The sequence below is a fragment of the Homarus americanus genome, unplaced genomic scaffold (genome assembly GCF_018991925.1).
Source record: "Homarus americanus isolate GMGI-L3 unplaced genomic scaffold, GMGI_Hamer_2.0 scaffold44240, whole genome shotgun sequence".
Lineage (NCBI taxonomy): Eukaryota > Metazoa > Arthropoda > Malacostraca > Decapoda > Nephropidae > Homarus > Homarus americanus.
In genome coordinates, this window is record NW_024734769.1 from 129,015 (window position 1) to 150,200 (window position 21,186).

Genomic DNA, 21,186 nt, shown 5'->3' on the forward strand with positions numbered 1-21,186 from the left:
TAAAATGTACATTTGAGTACAGGTTTGCTCTTAGGACAATTATTTCTTTTACCTATCTCACAATTATATATTTAGGAGGGTGTGTGCATGTAAATAATTAAAAATAAATGAAGAGTTACTTATATCTACCCGAAAATATGAGTTGAAAAACAACCATAACACCTAACAGCTTGGCCCAGTAGCCTGGTGGTTGCTGTGACGAGTCAAACTTGGCTACAGTGCTTTCTCAGTTTACCCAGCCAAGTAGGTGGAACAAGCAGTGACATGGTCTGTGATGTCTCTCGTGACGTAGATGTGCAGAGACGTTTTTGTGAGCCACTCAGCCAGGCCGCGCACCCCTCCCCTACCTCCCTTCCGTCCTCCCCCCAGCCAGATGCACAGAGATGTGTTTGTGAGCCACTCAGCCAGGCCGCGCACCCCTCCCCTCCCTCCCTTCCGTCCTCCCCCCAGCCAGATGCACAGAGATGTGTTTGTGAGCGACTCAGCCAGGCCGCGCACCCCTCCCCTCCCCTCCCTCCCTACCGTCCTCCCCCCAGCCACCCTCTCCTATCTCGCAGCGTTTGAATCTGCTATCTCAGTTTGTCCGCTCGTACTGAATCGCATTTATTTACTGTCATCGCTATACTTGGTGCTCGGGAATGCATCCCTATTTAACCCGTGTATTATTCCCTCCATTATATGAGTTTTTGCAATACGAGCAGACTCCAAAGAGCGTATCTACTCGTATCATCCAGATTTTACTGTACTTTGCCTTATATTAGTTATGATAAAATATTTTGTTTTGTATTTCTGTATCATAAAATGCTTTGTGGTACAAAAAATCTTTTGTAAGAATTATTTTATTGTTCAAGTTCACCAGAGTTATACATTTGTTATTTCTTTCAGTCAATCATCACAGGCATCACACACCACAGACACAAGAATGAGTTCATCACGTGTGGTGAGCGAGTGTTACTGTGGGACTCCAGCACTAAGGCACCCAAATTTTCCTATGACTGGAGCACAAGTGGAGATCGCAATGATGCTAGTGTAGTATCAGTCAAATTCAACCCTGTTGAGACTGACCTGTTTGGTAATTCTTCTTGTTAAATTGATTATTGTTTGTTTTTGTTCTCTAGTTGTACAGTAGCTCTAATATCCAAGATAAGGGATCATAAATGTGTGTGCTCTGTAAGTCATATGTATTATATACAGTACAGTATAGGAAGATGTGTACACCAGTCAAGAAAAGTACATGGACCCTTGGACCCCTGTCTGTGATGGTATTCAATTTGAACACAACTCCTGTCGTTAAAGTTGGTAAGCATGAGTGAGTCGCTGTTTTGAGACACCTCAAAACAGTACGAACTGTACCTTGGAAATCTAGCAAACCTCGCTCTTGTCTACCAAATAAAAAAAGAGTCGATTATAGTGATTCAATTATAAAGACAGGTAAGGGTTTGGGAAGCTTTCATGGTAGACGAGCTGTATCCATGCTACGGTCTCGTCACTCATCAAGGAGACGTCAAACTCAACACATTCATCTATCATTGCTCTACACAGCCATGGCTTGGCAACTATGGAATTGCACTGCAGCTTTGGTGTGTCCAAGTCAACTGTAGTGAAGTGAATTCGGTGCTACGAGGAGACAGGCCTTGGAGCGGGCGCCCGCAATGCACATCTCGGGAAGATGACCAGGTTTATTATTTGTGTTAATGTTAATGAAGTCAGTAAATAACTGAAATACTTATATACTGTACTTCTTCATTTATGACATTAATATGTTTTCCTCCATTTCTGGACCAGCCGATCCATTTACCACAGCTGTCACCATTCGGGACTACTTTGGACTATGATGCGCTCCTCAAACTATCCGAAGCAGACTTCACTCCATGGATCTGTGTAGTTACACATCGGCAAAGAAGCCACACACCTCTGAGTTGAAGAGGGAGAAAAGAATGGAGTATGCGCTAGAATACTGTGACATAGATGATAATTTCTGGCTCCACGTAGTCTTTTGTGATGAGAAGACATTCAGCTCAGACCTTCACAGAAGTACTAAAGTGCGGCAGATACGAAACACTAGGTGTAGTAAATCTCTCCATGTCATAATTACATTAGTTAATTTATATTTTAATTCATGTTACGTTGCGAAGAGTTGCATCAATACAGTATTGATTGTTAAAATACTGTTTGCAAGCACGATTCAGACCATGTAGTGCCCACAAGGAGAAGTGGCCAAGTCACCGCGGGGTTGTTTGGGTGGTTGCACGTAGGAGGTGTGGGGGAGCTGGCCGATGATGGGCTGGCCCATTCACCGGTCTCAAGTATATTAACATATTACAGTAGGCTCTCATATTTGGACACCTATTTAGACTGTAAGAACCTCGCGAAATTCAATTCGTCCAAATTTAAATACAACTTCCTATGGAGAAAATTAATTTGAGTCTGTTATTTTCGATGTTTGGCTAAATTTTGCCTTATTTACCCTACTTTTTGGGCGAATTACTCCCTGTAATAAAGCAACATCCTAATAAATCAACGAAAATAACACAGATGAAGTTAAATAAAAAGTTAAAACAACACAAAAAAGTTCTTATGTTCTACAGCTTCAGCTAGAGTTGAACCTGATGACTTGGCAACTTTGTCATCCCAGTAAAGACACACATCAACATTGGCTGTCCTTATGTTTTCAACTTTACCACCACTGGTGGGTAGAATTTTTGTTTTAAATTCAGAAACATTAATTATAATATATATGAACAGTAAATAAGTATTGCTTTCATATTCTTATGTAGAGTAATGACGATATGTTTTCACATGTGCACAATTACATACGCGATCTCACTTTTTTTCTTTACCATTAATGGTTACCCGGTAGCTACTTCTATTGTTCCATTTACAGTGGTCCCTCGGTTAACGAACACAATTCATTCCAGAAGGTTGTTCGTTAACCGAATCCATTGTTTCAATGGGTTTTTGGTTAATTGGTTCCAGCTCACCGAAAATTACCTTAAAGTAAAAAAATAAATGCAGTTAAGTACACTTACTTTGAGGTGTGTATGTAGAAGGCTCCTGGATGATGATGCTCATGTGAATTTGAAGTGGGAGGTGGAGGAGAGGAGAGAAGAGAAGGAAGTGGGGGTGGAGGAGAAGGGAGAAGAGAAGGCATTGGGGTGGAGGAGAAGTCACCCCATGCCGCCATTTCTCCCATAAAATTTTGGTTCACTTGGTGTAATTCAAGATTATTTTCTTTAAATCAACACTGCACTGCATTATATATTGTCAATATGTAAAATAAACTTCAGAATGATCAATAATTTGACTGGAAACAGAAAAAAAGCGTTTATGTTGAAGAGTCTCAAACAAGATGTTCCTTCCTCTGAACCTGTAAACAAACTGACGCCAAGCTTGGTGTGTTGAGTGGCTGTTTGGCGTGCAAAAAACTAATTTCCTGTTCTTCAATTATGTTCAATAATTGTTAAAATGACTAAAATATTGAATATAAAACTTTTAAAACGATTGAATGGTACAACCTTTTTGATATTTTCTAAAATGGTAACGAATTTAAGCCCTAGAACCGATTACTGTATTGGCAGACTAATACTACAGCTGGTGAGCAGGCAAATGCTGCTAGTAAGAAATTCGTTAACCAAAATTTTTTCGTTAACCGGAGTGAAGAATCTTATGGAAGGTAATTCGTTAACCGAAGCGTTCGTTAACCGAGGGATCACTGTATTAACATTAAATAGCATTGCTTAAAACAACCATATTAATTTTTTTACATTAATTTTACTACAGCTACAACCAGGGTCTTATTTTCTTTGGTTTTATATGTAGAACCAATCAGTCACTGTTTTTGTAAACATTAACGAAAACAATGCCGTCTCGTCTCCTCGTGTGTTTTAATATTCTACGTATTATTAATGAATTGTATTGTTCATTTTGCACACATAAACATTAATTCAATCAAAAAGACATAACGTAATAAACAATAATGAATCTTTTGTACATAAGAGAAATGACGCTGTTTACACATTGTGCACATCTGAACGTTGGCGGGCCGCTCAAACCCGTCGAAATTCGAGTTTCCGCCGTTGAAATTTGAAATTGTGTAGTTTTTTTTTTGCCCAAATAAAAAACGTTGAATTAAAAACTTGCAAAATTTGAGAACCTACTGTAGAAGGCATTCTACTGCCGTCAGTGCGGGCATTGTTCTTTCCCGAGCCTGGGTCATTTTACTTTATTCAAGACAACAGCCCCATCCACACCTGTCACGTCGTCAAAGAGTAATTTGGCCAACACCCGGAAATAACACTACGTATAGAACTGCCACATCCACCACAATCTCTGGACCTTAACCCCATCGAGAACGTATGGTTCTGCCATGACAATGGATGCCGATGAACCACCCCAGGAGGTGTGAAAGTGTCGTCATGAGTACACTACAAGCGTGGGAAGAGTTGCCAAGTCCTGCCAGACAAATCCTCACTACTGAGTTAGTGGACTCCATGCTCAGGAGACTTAACAGCTTAATAGAGGCTGGGGTGCTTATATCAATTATTAATGTAACAAATGTAATAAAAGTGGTTTCCTAAATGCTTTACTCTCCAAGATACAAATATTGTGAATATACAAACTTATAATGAGAGAAATAACTGATAACCCAATTACTGCCATAGTAGGAATGCTGGGCTACCAATGTGAAACATTCCTTTTTATAATATTTTGTCCAGTTTGTTATATTTTGTCATTGTTTGACACTGTGAGGGTCCACGTACTTTTCTTGGCGGGTGAACGTGTTCTTATACAATATTTACATTTTGTATATGTTGTTTTGATTTTGACTTTACAAACATTTTTATTGATCCTCAGCTTCCAGCGACCATGCAAATAACATCGTCCTTTATGACACTCGAGCTAAAGAAGTAAAGAAGTTAAAGATGACGATGCGTGTCAATGCCTTGGCTTGGAATCCTATGGAGGCATTTATACTGACTGCTGCTAGTGAGGATTACAAGTAAGTTCAGTACAGAAATAAATTTAGAGGAATCATTTTATGGTCTGCACACTAGGCCTATAAAATGTAATACTGCCAACCACTTCACAGCCAGCAGTGGCAGGCGAGGCAGTACAGTGCTACCCAGTTCATAACCCATTGTGACCACATGGTACAACTTGACTTATTGTGACCACATGGTACATCCTGACCCATTGTGACCACATGGTACAACTTGACCCATTGTGACTACATGGTACAACTTGAACCTTTTCCCCCAGTGAGAGCCGTCTTGCGGTGGTGGGGGGGGGGGTGTTGTGAGTCCCGGTGAGCAGTACCAGAAGGTAGCTTGGTCTCCTTCCTTCCCTCTAATCTAGCAGTTAACCATGATAAATGTTCACTTTTTAGTAGAATCGTGACATTTGACTGAGTGGTAGAGTTTAATGTATAAAACAACTAATATATGTTGAACAGCCAAGAAAATCCAAAATTGACAGCTTTTGGGGTCATGGTATCCATTTCTGACTAGAAAAATCAATTTTATTAAAGCCAAGTCTCAGCATGTTTACTAAGTGAAGCTGCTTTTTATACATCCTACAAAAGAAAGCATATACTGTAGTAAATAATGGTGCACTGAAATAAGTGAGAAAGAACCCCAGTTCAAAAGTGATACAACTATAGCTTATCATATTCAAACTTGTGAAAGAAATAAGATAAGGGAAATTTCAAATGTATGTGCTGTCTTTAACACAGTTGATGCCTTGGATGTTTGGACTGAACCACATAAATTACTCTGGGTGGCTGAGACATGAGTTGATTGACTGAAATGCACCCAGGCATTTTTTAGTTTTTTTTTCAGCTGGTCCATTTTCAGTGAATGAGCAAAAAAAAACGTTTTTTAATATTGCATTTGATAATGTTCATGAACAGCTAAATGCTCATGTAAAGGGAGACAAAGGGGCAATAGGTCTCACTGAAAACCCAGCAGCCTTCAGACGCTGGATGATAGCTGGGCCAGAGATTGTAAGAATGGTCCAAGAGTATGAGGAAGTTACTGGTCTCGGGGAACATTTGGAATATGGAAGCGCACACCATGAATAGGTTAAACATGTACAGGCTACCTTCTGAAAGCAAGTGTTGGCACTGGTTAATGTTTTCAACATTCTTGGTAATCCCTTAAATGAAGACAGTGGTGAGTTGTATGATCTAGAATCCAAAGTTGTAACGCCAAAAGAAACAGTTGAATGTGTGAAGAACGTGAAAAAAATTGGTGGTGAACGGTATGATGAATTTGTGAAGAAAAGATTCATCAACCAAACAATATCTATTACAGATCAAATTAACAAGAACAAGCTTTCACACAAGCTGTAGACAGTTTTGGTTGCAAAGTAATATTCAGGAATGAACACACGTTTAGCCTGTGAATATACCATCCTCTCACCCTGATTGCTTTAGCTCAAAGAAGCCATACCTATGACTTTTGTCAGTATAACGGAGAAGGTTAAGGAAGTCCATTACACAAAACTAAGGGAGGATATGTCTTCTGATTTTGTATTTGTAGAGTAATTTGTGACTGTTGTTTGGGTTGCATTTTGAATGGTACAACCTGTATATTAGGCTGCAGAGGTGTAGATTTATTGGCTATATGGAGTTGCTCAGTCTGACTAAGTTCTAAACTCCAATGGCATCTCCAAGTGGCTGACCTGTATGAAGGTTCTCCTGACTCATTGATTCCTTCCTTTAATGTTGACTGTTGTTTCTGAAGATCCCTTGCTTATGAAGTGGAAGTGTAATTAATGCTTGAGACAGTCTCAGGCTTAACTAGAGCTCAGAACCTAAGACTCATGGCAATAAGTCTTAAGTGTGTTAGTTATGAGTGCAGCCATAAAATGGGATTTCATGATCTGTACTTCACTTCTGTGTGGATAAATGCCATATTAAGTGTCATTCTGTGATCACTTTGATTTTACTTTTATTATCAAATGCTGTTTTTAAAGTAACTGATCATGTGTACGAAGATAGATATCAGAATATTGTTGTGTAATGTTGCACTAGCTTTCTTAATGTAATTTAGAATTATTTTTAATTTTATTTTGCAGCTTGTACTCATTTGATATTAGAAACATGAATAAAGACAACAGAGTCATCAACATTCATGAAGGTCACACATCCGCCGTCATTGATCTTGACTATGCTCCAACTGGTCGAGAGTTCTGCTCGGGAAGTTACGACAGATCTCTCAGAATTTTTAGAACAGATCAAGTAAGTAACTATTAAGACACTGTTGTTTCATCTCTTACTGTTTACATATAGTACAGTATCTCTGCTGCTTAATGATGTATGGATCATTGTAAGTGGCCTGCCAGAGAACTCCTCAACTAAACACCCTCTCAGGGCCATTAGCAGAGAGACCATATTGTTGAATTGCAGGTACAGTACATTAAGCATCAAAAAGGCTTGATGATTTTTCACTATGAATAGCATTTTCACCCGGTTGATTCAGGGTCATGAAAACCTCTGTGAATCGTTGGTCAACTCGAGGTCCAATGAACATTTGTGGTCCACACTGACTCATTCCTTGGCTTACCGTTTGTGCTTCAGATCCATCTTCAGTCACAATATTAAATACAGTAATATCTCCGTTAGCCGGAATCCCTCTAACCTGGAACTCTCCTATAGCCGGAATTTAAATTTGCTTGGAAATGCATTCCCAAAGCCGAAATTTAAAAAAAATCTGGCTTTGGGAACAAATTTTCCGAGGTACATTTTCTGAAAATGTCTTGAATAAAGATAAAGGCTAAAGTATTTTTTGGGAGGGACCTGACCTGACTTTCTGATGGAATGTCAGGTCACCCTTTCTTGGGTAGAGGATTAGTGGGTCTCATGACCTGAAGATGTCTTGAATAAACATGAAACCTAAAGTATTTTTAGGGAGATTGTGATAGGTATAAGTATAAATGAGCATCATTGTGTCCCTTCAACATTACGTTACATAACATTTTAAAATATGGAGTGAGAAAGGTGTGGTTGATTAGAGAGATGGAGTGGAAAGGAGTGGTAACATGCATCAGTGTTGCCAAGCGCTAAGCTCCTCAACAGCTGATCTTTTAATTCACCTCCATGCAGTCACACAACAAGACCCTCACTGGATGCTTGTTGTCTTAATTCCCGTGTGTGTGTGTGTGTGTGTGTGTGAAGCACATTGTAGGATTTGAAGAAGTTGATGAAAGAGTTTGTTCAGTAGTCAGGTGGTGAGGAGACATGCCAAGACACACAGCACACACATTAACAGCACTACTAAACCTTTGTCTTAAAACATTTTACATTATAATTTGTATTTTAAAATTAATTGATACATGATGGCTCGACTGAGCTACTTTTGCACTTAGACAACTGATCAATGAATATACCAGGGCATATGGAGATCCATTATACACTAGTGATGTCACGAAGCTTCGAAAATTGCAACCACATAAATTATCACAACCTGTACTGAAACACACTAAGTTAATTACTAAAATTATTAAATCTTTTGCAAAATAAGGGATGTTTAGATTTGAATTAATCTTTAGCTTACAAGAATTCCATCAATGCAAGTTATATTCTCCTAAGTCAAGTCAGTGGTATTTTATAAGTAAAAATATTAAATCCCCCCCTGCCTTTCATAATCGTGGCTGTTGACACCTCCACTTCACCTCCTACTCCCAGCCAGAGGGAGAAGGGTCCATTGGGGGATAACAGAGACCGTGCCACCCTCCTACCCCAAAAGGGTCGTCTCACTGACTCACTCATGAGACAATATTGTTTGTTTTTCATTAATTAGTAAAGATACGTTACTGTAATAATCTGTGCCCTTCATATACAATACAGTATAACTATGTATATACCTCATAGGTAAAAAATGTCATTCTATGTCATAAGACTAACTAATCTCCCACCCAACAATGGGTGACGGACACTGCATCAGGTCAGGTTAGTATAATACCCAATTACCTCCCGCCCAACAATGGGTGACCGACACTGCATCAGGTCAGGTTAGTATAATACCCACTACTCCCCCACCCAACAATGGGTGACCGACACTGCATCAGATCAGGTTAGTATAATACCCAATAACCTCCCACCCAACAATGGGTGACGGACACTGCATCAGGTCAGGTTAGTATAATACCCAATAACCTCCCACCCAACAATGGGTGACCGACACTGCATCAAGTCAGGTTAGTATAATACCCAATAACCTCCCACCCAACAATGGGTGATGGACACTGCATCAGGTCAGGTTAGTATAATACCCAATAACCTCCCACCCCAACAATGGGTGACCGACACTGCATCAGGTCAGGTTAGTATAATACCCAATAACCTCCCACCCAACAATGGGTGACCGACACTGCATCAGGTCAGGTTAGTATAATACCCAATAACCTCCCACCCAACAATGGGTGACCGACACTGCATCAGGTCAGGTTAGTATAATACCCACTACTCTCCCACCCAACAATGGGTGACCGACACTGCATCAGGTCAGGTTAGTATAATACCCACTACTCTCCCACCCAACAATGGGTGACCGACACTGCATCAGGTCAGGTTAGTATAATACCCAATAACCTCCCACCCAACCTTCATCACAAGTGTTAAGACGTGATTACAGTTATGTATTACAATCAACTGAGTAAAGTGTGTGCCTACTCTAGGCTATAGATGACAAGATCTGCTGGAGTACAATATATACAGTAGTATACATTATTATGTTTACAGTATAAACAGTTTGTACAGTGGTGTTTGCATAAATAACTACAGCTCCTACAAGCATTAACACTGCTCTATTCATGCCTGTATCATATAGACCTTTTGTTTTTTAATATATTTATTAAACCAAACTTTTAGATAAAGTATTCAGGATTATTTTGATAAAAAAATTGTGTCTAATGAAATTAGAACTAATTTAACTGTTTCCGGTATCAACATTTCTTACGCCTTTTTTTTTTTAAGAATGGGATTCCCATCACTGTATCATATACGTAGTAGAAATATTTTGTTTAAGGATATCTTATTGGAAATGTTTCGTAGATAATTTATTAAGGATCATTATGGTATCAAATTCATCTCCGTCATAACTAGCCACTTTGAGTGAGGAGGGGGGGACTGACCACATGATCCTACCCACCCACACATCACACGTACACCTCATATCACACCCAAACACACCCTCCAACAACCACCCTCACACATTTACATTAAATAACATTAATTAAAACATACATATTCTTTTTTCCATTATTTTTACTCCAGCTATAACCAGGGTCTTATCTTCTTCAGTTTTATGTGTAGAACCATCGTCACGGTTGTAAACGTGAACATAGGCGTCTCGTCTCCTCTTGTGTGTTTTAATACGTATTATAAATGAATAGTATTGTTCATTTCACATACATAAATACTAATTCAATCAAATACATATTCAGTAATAAACAGTAATGAATCTTTTGTACATAAGATAAATGATGCTGTTTCCATCAGTACATACATACATTACATAACATAACATTAATTAAAAGATAGAATCTACTCTCATTAAACGTACCGAATCATCAACATGAATTTGAGTAATGGTATGTACAAACTGGATAATTTTGTAATAAAGAAGATTTGTAACCAGGTGAGAAGGTTGGGTCAGCTTACCCTCTGACCTGACTACCCATTGCTGCTGTGCTTTTTGAAGATTAGTAGGGTCATTACCTGATACCTGACCATTGTGTACTTGATCTCACCCTTCTCTGTGTATATATATATACAGGAGATGAAGCGGGAGAGAAAAGGAGAGAAGAGAAGACAAATGCTGCATTTAGCACGCTAAAGGGGTGAGGTGCAGTCCTTAGAACAAAATTTTAGGGGGGTCGTATGCATGTTTTCTCAGCACATGAGGACAGTGCTGTCTTTTTTAGGGGGGTCGATTGTAATATTCAGAAATTTCAGAGTAATTTCAAATGCCCCGCCATGAGTGATACTGAGCGTTCAAGGTCATCTGAGGGGAGGAGCGCTGCCTGCTCGTAGCGAGAGACTGCGGAACTAGGCCTATATGATATTAAATGTAATTTACCGAATTAATAATGATGCGATTCATGAAGTTAAGGGACTATTATTGAATTTGAAATTATTATAGATCGTTTAGCAGTCTGAAAAATGTTACGGGTGTCCCAAGGAGTTATTAGTTAGGCGGAAAATATATCACGTAGGCCCAAGCTAGCGCCTTGGGGAGACACGACGCTGGCTAGGCCAGTCCCGGAGAGCATTCACACAGACAAGACGTTCCGCGCGTCCATCAGAAACACTGCCTAGTCACATGCAGTATAACAAGGTTTCCGCCAGAACCCACTTGACCGAGTGACTGCAAAAGATTGACTGCCGTTGATGATTGAGGGTGGCGATACGCCATTGGACCGATCGTGTAGGCCTGTCACTGTTTAGTGGGGTAGCAAAGGATCTTGAGTGAACGAAGTGCTCCGACAACTAAACGACATGGACCAGCATCAGCAGTGGGTGATCAGTTCTACCACTCCGTGCACAACCCCATGTCCCGAGCAGCTAGTGAAACCCTTGCTAACGGAAGCAAAGTTTCTCTCAACTGTAAAAGGTCTGATTGGCTCCTCCCTTCCATGGGCCTTTGGGAGTACACTGAGGTTATCTGAGTATTAATGGTCACACACTGAGACCGTGAGTCTAGGACTCTAGGAGATACCTAGAGGAACATTTTTATCTTCCTTATCACGGGTTGTAGTTAACACCATTCCTCAGACTGATATTATCTTGAGCGTGTGTAGTTTAATAGTTTCTAAATAATTTTGATAATATTGTTTTGAATGTTTGTGCCATTAAGTGGAACCAGAGTGATACTGTGATTTGATTCTTTTAATGCCTCTAATTGTTCTTCATAATTCTGATCTCAGGTATAACCTTGTTCCCCAGAGTAGTGGTTAAGTTAGGTTAGGAAGTGTACATCTGTTGGGGTGCTATAATTTTGTTGAGTGCCCTTAGGCCTATTCATTGTAGAGTATTTAATTTCTTATATTTTATTACCATTCCTCAGTGACTGATATTATATTGTTGAAAACCCTTAAGGCCTGTTCATTGTGGAGTATTTAATTTCTTATTTTTAGTACCATTTCCTAAGTGACTGATATTATTTTGTGAAAGCCCTTAGGCCTGTTCATGTGTGCAAACAACATTTCTTAATACTTCAAATTTATTGTTGCCTGTGTTTCTAATAATTTCTATGTCATGTATAACTTTTATTCCCCAGAGTAGTGTTTTAAAGTTCAGAGTTAAGAGAGTCTGATATTGGTGTACCATTATTTGATTGTGTTTGTAGTGTTGGAGGGAATATAAGTGTCTAAATTTACAGTGTGTCTCATTCATCCCAGTCACAGACGCTATCCTTCCACGGTCGCAGACGAAGTTCATTTTGTGTAGTGATTTAAGTATTCTTGTGCTGGTTCGGGATTTTTTTCTCAAGTGCTTCCTGCCTTTACCATCTATTAAATTTAATAAACCCCAAGTCAAGTGAAATTAAAGTCCAGCAAATTCGACCGTTACATATATATATATATATATATATATATATATATATATATATATATATATATATATATATATATATATATATATATATATATATATATATATATATATATATATATATATATATATATATATATATATATATATATATATATATATATATATATATAAATATATACACATATATATATATACACATATATATACAGTATACACAGTATTACTCGCCTTTGGTTTTCTAACGCGTTTTATCATGTGTTGCCTCCGAGCTGAACTTTCACTTAGCGAATTTTTCATCATTATGCTGGGGAGGCGCTGGGCACGATCATAAGGTGTGATCATCAAAACATTACCGAAGTTCTTCACCCACCCACCACAGCGCCCAAGTCAGTGATAGTGATAATGATAGTGAGGATATGGACTTATATGGACTTTGGGGGTTTGACAAAGAGGCCCTGCAAGCCTCTGTGGTGGATAGTGATACAATTGATACAAGTGATACAGGTGAGGGCCAATAATCTGCCCCTCTGCCATAAGACAACCCATCCGTGCCCAGCCATCTTTTCTACTAATGCAAGTGTTAAAACCTAATATTATTGATATTTCTCTTAATTATTAATTGTGTGTGCATACCATCATAAAGTTAAGATAAAATTTTACCGTTTGTTGTGTGTCGTCAGTGGATTTGGGGTCGGGCCAAGTCTCTACAATTAATCCCATCTGTTGTTCACTTAACGTTTTCACTTAACGTAAATTTGTGGTTCAATTGACCGCTAAGTGGTACTATGTATATATATATATATATATATATATATATATATATATATATATATATATATATATATATATGTTATATATATATATATATATATATATATATATACATACACACACACCTAGGCTACTTCAATGACTACGTGGACTTACGACCGTGGGACTTACGAATTACTTATATAGATAAAAATTTTTTTTTAAATGACACACGATTTTCTATACTTGAAACGTTTCCAGTTAATGTCTTCATGTATAATTAGGAATTATAGAATTCCATGTGCATTTGTAGCTTACTACATTAAAGGTTAAGTGCTCAGTCACACTGTATCCATTCTTATTATTTATTACTTTACTGTACTGTATCCATTCAACGTCATTACTTGACTGGCTGTAGATTTTTATTAATTTTTCACGACCTTGAATTTGGGTCCCTAACCGTAAGTCAAGTTCAGTGTGTAGAGTGAGAGATATATATATATATATATATATATATATATATATATATATATATATATATATATATATATATATATATATATGACCTCCGCTAATCTAACTCAACTGTTCCAGAAGGTCGTTTTGTTAACCGTAAAACCAGTTTTCAATGGGTTTTTGAGTAATTGGTTCCAGCCATCTGAAAATTTCCTAAATTCAAATGGTAGAAACACTTACTATGTGTAAGGCCTGTGATGATGATGATGATGATGATGGGATTTAGAATGGGGGTGGAGGAGAAGGAAGAAGAGAAGGCATTGGGGTGGAAGAGAAGTCACCCCATGGCGCCATTTCTACCCAAAATTTTAGCCTTCTTGGTGTAATTCAAGATTATTTCTTTAAATCAACACTGCATGAATTATATATCATGTAAAATATATTTCAAAATTTAACCAATAATTTGGTTGGAAACACAGAAAAAAAGCATTTAGTTGAAAGAGTTCTCAAGTAAGATATTACCAAGTGAAATAGCATAACTCCTGTTTGCTGTGTTAAGAGGCTGATGCCGCGATTAAATCTAGTCTACTTTTTAATTATTATGTTCAATAATGTTAAAATGACTAAAAATTGAATATTAAACTTTTAAAAATTATTGAATTGTATAAACTATATTTACTAAATAGTAAGGAATTTGCCCTAGAACTGATTATTATGTATTGTGACTGATACTAAAGTTGGTTGCCTGTCAGTGCAAGTAAACATGTTGAGTCTGTTCACAAAACTGTTAATCGTAATTTTTTTCGCTAACCTAATTGAAGATCCTTATGGAAGGCAGTTCGTTAATCGAAATTAACCGAGGTGTCTGTAAACGAGGTATTTGTATATATATATATATATGTATATATATATATATATATATATATATATATATATATATATATATATATATATATATATATATATATATATATATATATATATATATATATATATATATATATATATATATATATAGTATATATACCTATGTTAAATCACCACTGTAATGTGATACAAGTGATTAATTTTTATCTCTTGTGCAAAATAATTATATGACACTTATATTCAAATTATTCGCCGTCTTGCAAGGATTCCAGCAATGCAAATTATATGCTCCTAACTTTAGTCTGAGATATTATATAAGATAGAAACTGTAAGCCTAAAACCACCAAACCCTGGCTGGGAGGGAGTAAGGAGAGGTGACAGTGTGTGCATGTAAATGAGTTTCAATAAATGAATAAAGTTACATATATCGAGCCAAAAATATTAGTTGAAAAACTTTATGTAGACAGAGCTTGGATGGCTAAATTTTAGAATGACCAATAATTTTAATATAAAAAATGCAAAAATATTCAAGAACACAACTTTCTTGATATTTACTCCACTGGAAACAAATGTAAACATAGAACCAATTACTGTATTGGCGGACTAGCCGATCAGCTGATGCTCACAACAAAGCTTATTTCTCCTAAGGCTGTCATTAATCAAAGTTTTGTTCATTGATGGAACTGAAAATCCTTATGGAAGCTAATTCGTTAACCGAAATTTCGTTAATTGAACTTTTCTTAATCGAGGGACCACTGTACTGTATACATACATATATTAAAAAAATTCCCTCCACCCCCACTTCTAATTCCCATCATCATCAACCAGGAGCCTTCTACATACACACCTCAAAGTAAGTGTACTTTACTGCATTTGTTTTTACTTTGTATGTAATTTTCGTTGAGCTGGAACCAATTACCCAAAATCCCATTGAAACAATGGTTTCGGTTAACGAAATTTTCAGTTAGCGAACGACCTTCTGGAACGAGTTGTGTTCGTTAACCGAGGGACCACTGTACATACAAAGTACTGTATACCGGTAATAGAATTAACAAAACATTAAATATAAACTAAATACAGTACTGTACTGTACAGTATAGCTGTATAATAATAAATATAAAGCAATATAATATTTTAACACTTAATTTGAGACGTGTAATGTTTACATTCCAATTATTCACTATCTTGCAAGGATTCCAGAATGCAAACTATATTCTCTTAATTTTAGCCTGTGACATTTTATAAGATAAAAACTTTAAGCCTAAAACTACCTTCACCCCTGGGAAGGGGGAGGTGAGGTGTTGACAGCCAGGCAGGGGGGAGGAGTGAGGGGTGAGGTGAAGTGATGACAGTCAGGCAGGGGGAGGCGTGGGGGGTGAGGTGAAGTGATGACAGTCAGGCAGGGGGAGGAGTGGTGAATTATTCACCAGCCGGCGGGGACATTAATCCCATGCGTCTTATCTGTCATATAGATGGAGTTTAAGTTTATCACTTATAAAATATCACTGAACTGACGTGGGAGAATATAACTTACTTTGCTGGAATTCTTGTAAAATAGTGATTAATTTGAATATAAACAAGCTACAGTTTGCACTAGACAAAAAATTTGGGTAATTATTTAGTGCATTTGAGTACAGTACAGGTTTGCCCTTAGGACAATTATTTCTTTTACTTTTTTCACAATATGTATTTAGGATGATGTGTGCATGTAAATGAGTAAAAATAAATGAAGAAAATTACGTATAGCGACTCAAAAATACGAGTTGAAGAACTTGTACTTGAATGTACTGCACTAAAGAACTAAAAGTTTTATCTCTTGTGCAAAATATATGATGTGTATAGTATATTCAAATTATTCGCTGTCTTGCAAGGATTCCAGCAATGCGAGTTATATTCTGCTGAGACACAACTGATGTCTCACACCTGCGTGGATCAAGCTTTGGCCGCGTTGGGTCGTGTTCGGCGTCACTCTGGGTATGTCGTGCACACGAGTGATGCTCCACGAAAAAACTTTGGGTTTTCGGAGCTTTTCAGATTTCGGAATTGCGGATAAGGGATTGTGGACCTGCATTATTATTATTGTATTATAATTAAGTACAGTACATTATTTGAGATATTTCAGGAGGGATTTGGTATTTAAAAGTTCAGTGTGGAGAGGTAATACTGTATCTTATTTGTCTCTTCACAGACTGTTTATGATTGTTTCTTTTCCACAGGGAAAAAGCCGTGATGTTTATCATACAAAGAGAATGTTCAAGGTAAATTGTGTTCTGTGGTCGGGAGACAATAAGTACATTCTCTCCGGATCTTCTGACCACAATGTGCGGGTGTGGAAGGCTGTATCCCATGAGAAGATGGGGATTGTGAGTATACAGTCGCTTGTGTATTAACTTTTAAGTGTAGGCCTCTTTTGTTGTAAAACATTATTGTAGTACTGTAGTAATATTCTGTGACTTAAATGTTGTTCACATTGATACTTTTTTCTATTAAAAACTGCTCTAGTCATTGAAACATGTGGAATATTGCTTATAAACAGGGTTGCCATAGGTCAGGGAAAATCATGGAATTTTGTGTCAGGTCAGAGAAAAATTTGTGTTTTGAAAAGATTGAGGAATTTTATATAAACTTTGAGAATTGTTTATTTTCAAAATTTCTAAAAATATATTTTTTTACCAAGAGAGATGATTCAGTCCATGAAACCCCTTCCTTGATTGACATAAGGACTTGTGAACTGCAAGGTGCCTTTATAACAGACTTTGAAGGAACAGGATGGATAATTGATCAGCTTTAGTAGTCCCTCTTGTATCTATTTAATGAGTCTCCATCAAGAAGATGTGACTACACAACAGTAAATGGCAGCAAAGTATTTCCTCACCAGTTCTGTGGTACATGATTGATTGAAGATTTTACAGAAACAGAAACCAGAAATGACCGTCTTGGTTTGAAAAACCCAATGGTCCAAAGAAGAAGGTTCCTAAATATTCATCTTACTCTGTTTTTCATAAGGCTGTTTGACTGTTGCTAAGCTTAGTATATACAGCAAAGTTCATACAACCTTTCCTTGAAACGTTTTGGCTTGATAAATCAATGGCAACAATCCTTGGATAAGAAGTTGGCAAGCTTTTCAGTTCTTTGATGGAGAACTTCATTAGAAAAGATCTTTTATTAGAGAAGCAGTCAGTCAGAGGGATTGTACATGCGCTGTATACTGTACTGCACATATATCCTCTACACAGTAGGCATACTCTGTCCATTCAGTTATGTACAGTACTGTACAGGGGGTCCCCGGGTTCCGTTCCTGAGTACGTTCGTAAGTCGGATTTGTACTGGAGTCGGAACACGTGCTATATGCATACTGTATTAACAAAACAATGTTTAAAATTCCAATTTATCCTAGCCTAAAATCACTTAATTTAAGACAAAAGAAGAAATAGAATGACAAAATATAGTTAATGAAAGTAAAATATAGGTCATCAGGTACCGGTAAATAAAATACTATAAATTTCAAGTTTAGCCCCGTTCATATCAGCGGGCGTTCGTAAGTCTGGAACCTCCTGTATTATTGTTTTGCAGGTCGTACATAAATATTAATATAAGAAGTATTTTTTAAGTGTTTCAATAGCCAGGATTTTTAAGAAGTACTGACAAGGTCTGGGTTTCTACAACAGATAACATAAAATGTTCAAAATACCCAAATGATGATATATTATACAGATGAAGTCCAGAGAACGTGCTTCCGTCAACTATGCCGAAGAGTTGAAGAGAAAGTATGGCCACTTCCCTGAGATGAGAAGAATACTGAGGCACAGACACTTGCCCAAGCACATCTACCACGCCAGGCAGGAGCATCGTATCATGAAGGACAGCCTAGCTAGGAAGTATGTGTATTGCGGTATTCATTTATAGTAGTATAGTTTTAATTCAACAGTTATATAATATACTTTTATTTTTACTTAACCAGGCCTTGTAATTAAGTTCTTCTCATTGCTTTTTTATCATTTCTTATTCACACACACACACACACACACACACACACACTGCTGACAACACACACAACACACACACACACTGCTGACAACACACACACACACTGCTGACAACACACACAACACACACACACACTGCTGACAACACACACACACACACACACACACTCACAACACACACACACTGCTGACAACACACACACACACACACACTCTGCTGCTACCTGGGTGACCTCCCCATATTGCCCTCCTCCTCTCCCAGTCTTTACTACTCATCCTTTTTTTGGTGTTGTGGATGTACCGGTGTCTGATGCTTGGTCATATTAGTGTATCCTCATTAAACATCTCTCTTTTTTCACAGGGAGGATAATCGGAGAAGACATTCTAAACGAGGCGCTGTTCCTCGTGTACCAGCCAGACAGAAGCCTGTTGTGGGCCTACAGGATGATGAAACAAGCATGCCAGGGCCTTCATTTAATGATGATTAATTATCTTCATAGTATTGTGCTCTTTAGGGCAGGGTTGTAAGTCTTCACTTAAGGGTACAGTATTGCAAGCCTAACATGCTCCAACCTAACCCAATCAAGTCATTAGGCTTGGGGTCCCTTAGGAATTGGCTGCAGTCCTCAAGGTTGAGTTAAGTTAAAGTTCATCTTAACAGTTAAGAGACAGATCATCCAAATACATTATCACATGCAGTATAATATTCAATGTACTTTTGTTATTGTTACAATACCATTTTACATGAACTCATCCATATTTGGTAAAATAAAAGAAATAAGATTTTTATTGATTTTTATGCTAACCTTTTCTGCAATGCAAATAAATTACAAATGTAGAAAGCAATATATAGTAAAATGCAAATAAAGTTATTTTTTATATGATGTAATTTCTTCTTCACTTTTGCAAGCTCCTTCCCACCATGTTGCAGGGTGGCAGCCAGGGGTGTGGAGAGCCAGCATGGGCAAACAACCTTGCCAACTCACCCCCGCCCCCTCCTCTTTTCTTAACTTCTATAAGAACTTTCTAAAAGATGCTAAATTAGGACAACAAATCAAAAGTATCAACAGCCATTTGTAGCTCATAGTACAGTACAGTTCAGTTTGTGTAAACATGTAAATAAAGTATCAAGCCACTCTCTGTGATGTACATTAAAACCCCCAAGGTAAAGGATCTCGGTGTTGGGGTGTGTGGATAGCAACGACTCATGGCAAGAAGTGAGATAGTCAAAGAGTTCCAAATAGTTGGTAGAGAAAGAATTGTCAAAATTGGTAGAGATATTTTGAGTCAAATGACATCGTAGGGGAAGATTCAAGATCCGTGAGTCAAACTATAAGTGTACTGTAAGGGTGCGTGTTTTCCAACACCTACAACACGCACCCTTACAGTACGTGTGTTGCAGTAGGCGCATACACCTCCCTTAGAATGGAAAGAGGTATAAAAGTTGTAGTTGGAAACTTGAAAAGGTTTGGGTGAAGCTGCTTTGGTCAGTGAAGAGATTCGGGGAAGAAATTAATAGTTGGTGCTCCACAGAAGAAAAATTGGATTTCAGGCCGCAAATCTTGGAAAAATTAAGTGTGAAAACAAGGCAATCCTCTAGCAGCTGCAGTGGCGTCAGTTGAGGCCCCAGTAGTTTGATGATGATCAGGTCAGCCCTGGGGTCCACATCCTTCCCGACCAGTGGGACCCATCCGAGAAGGCCCCGCTTTAATATTATTGTCAACTGATATCATAGGAGAATAAAAGAATAAAAAAAATAAAAGAGATTAAGAGTGTTGTTAAAGTAAGAGAAACAGTTAAGGACCTGCAATTGTGCATAAATGAGGCAGAAAGTCAGATCAGCAACCTGGGGCTTGGTCACAATTTTTGTGATGCCATATGGCAGCAGGGTCTACCATTAGACAACACATTATGCTTCCAATATCTTCCCAAGCGGTAGTACCTCCCTGTTTGATAGCTGTCTACTGCCTACTACTTGTCACAATGTGCAAATGGAAAATGTGCACACAAATTTTTTTTTGTTAGGTCAAAAACAAAAGGGAATAAACATTCCTTCATGTGCCAGGGAGTGTTAGCAAGATGAGCTGGAGGGAGTTATGTTATGATGTCTTTTCAACTCCTAGTTTCGGATGAATAAACTTAAATTTCTTAGTTTTTTTTTTTTACGCGGTTACTTTTTTTTTTTTACGGGGAATAGGTCATCGACCCATAACGGGGCCTAGGGGGTGAAAAAATAAGAGTAAAAATAGAAAAGAAAAAGATTATATTAATCTACACCACGAAGATGCCGGAAAACCAGCTTTTTAAAGTGAGGCAGATTGTAAGAGTATGGGAACACCGAAGAAGGCTGAGCATTCCACAGTTTGGCTGTGTGAGGAAAGAAGGATGTACTATAACGGGTTATTCTAGTGTGACCGACATCCACAGAGAAATAGTGGGCACCGCGGGCAAGACGTATGCTACAAGCCCACGGCCTTGCTGGTGGTACACAGGATGCCAAATCCACCGAAAGTTGCCCGTTAAAGGAGGAGAGTTAATAAGATGAAATGCCTTTGATTCCACCCTATC

General features: G+C 37.9%; 1 protein-coding gene across 1 annotated transcript in view; it reads left to right on the plus strand.

The window, feature by feature from the left end:
- The window catches only part of LOC121870497 (DDB1- and CUL4-associated factor 13-like), a 43,212-nt gene extending 23,807 nt beyond the window's left edge, over positions 1-19,405 (plus strand). The window contains exons 4-9 of the mRNA XM_042372328.1: positions 886-1,072; positions 4,855-4,999; positions 7,078-7,240; positions 16,849-16,995; positions 18,347-18,510; positions 18,980-19,405. Coding sequence (XP_042228262.1) covers positions 886-1,072; positions 4,855-4,999; positions 7,078-7,240; positions 16,849-16,995; positions 18,347-18,510; positions 18,980-19,106 — 933 coding nt within the window. The 3' untranslated portion in view covers positions 19,107-19,405. The remainder of the gene's footprint in view (positions 1-885; positions 1,073-4,854; positions 5,000-7,077; positions 7,241-16,848; positions 16,996-18,346; positions 18,511-18,979) is intronic.
- The last annotated feature ends 1,781 nt before the right edge of the window (positions 19,406-21,186 follow it).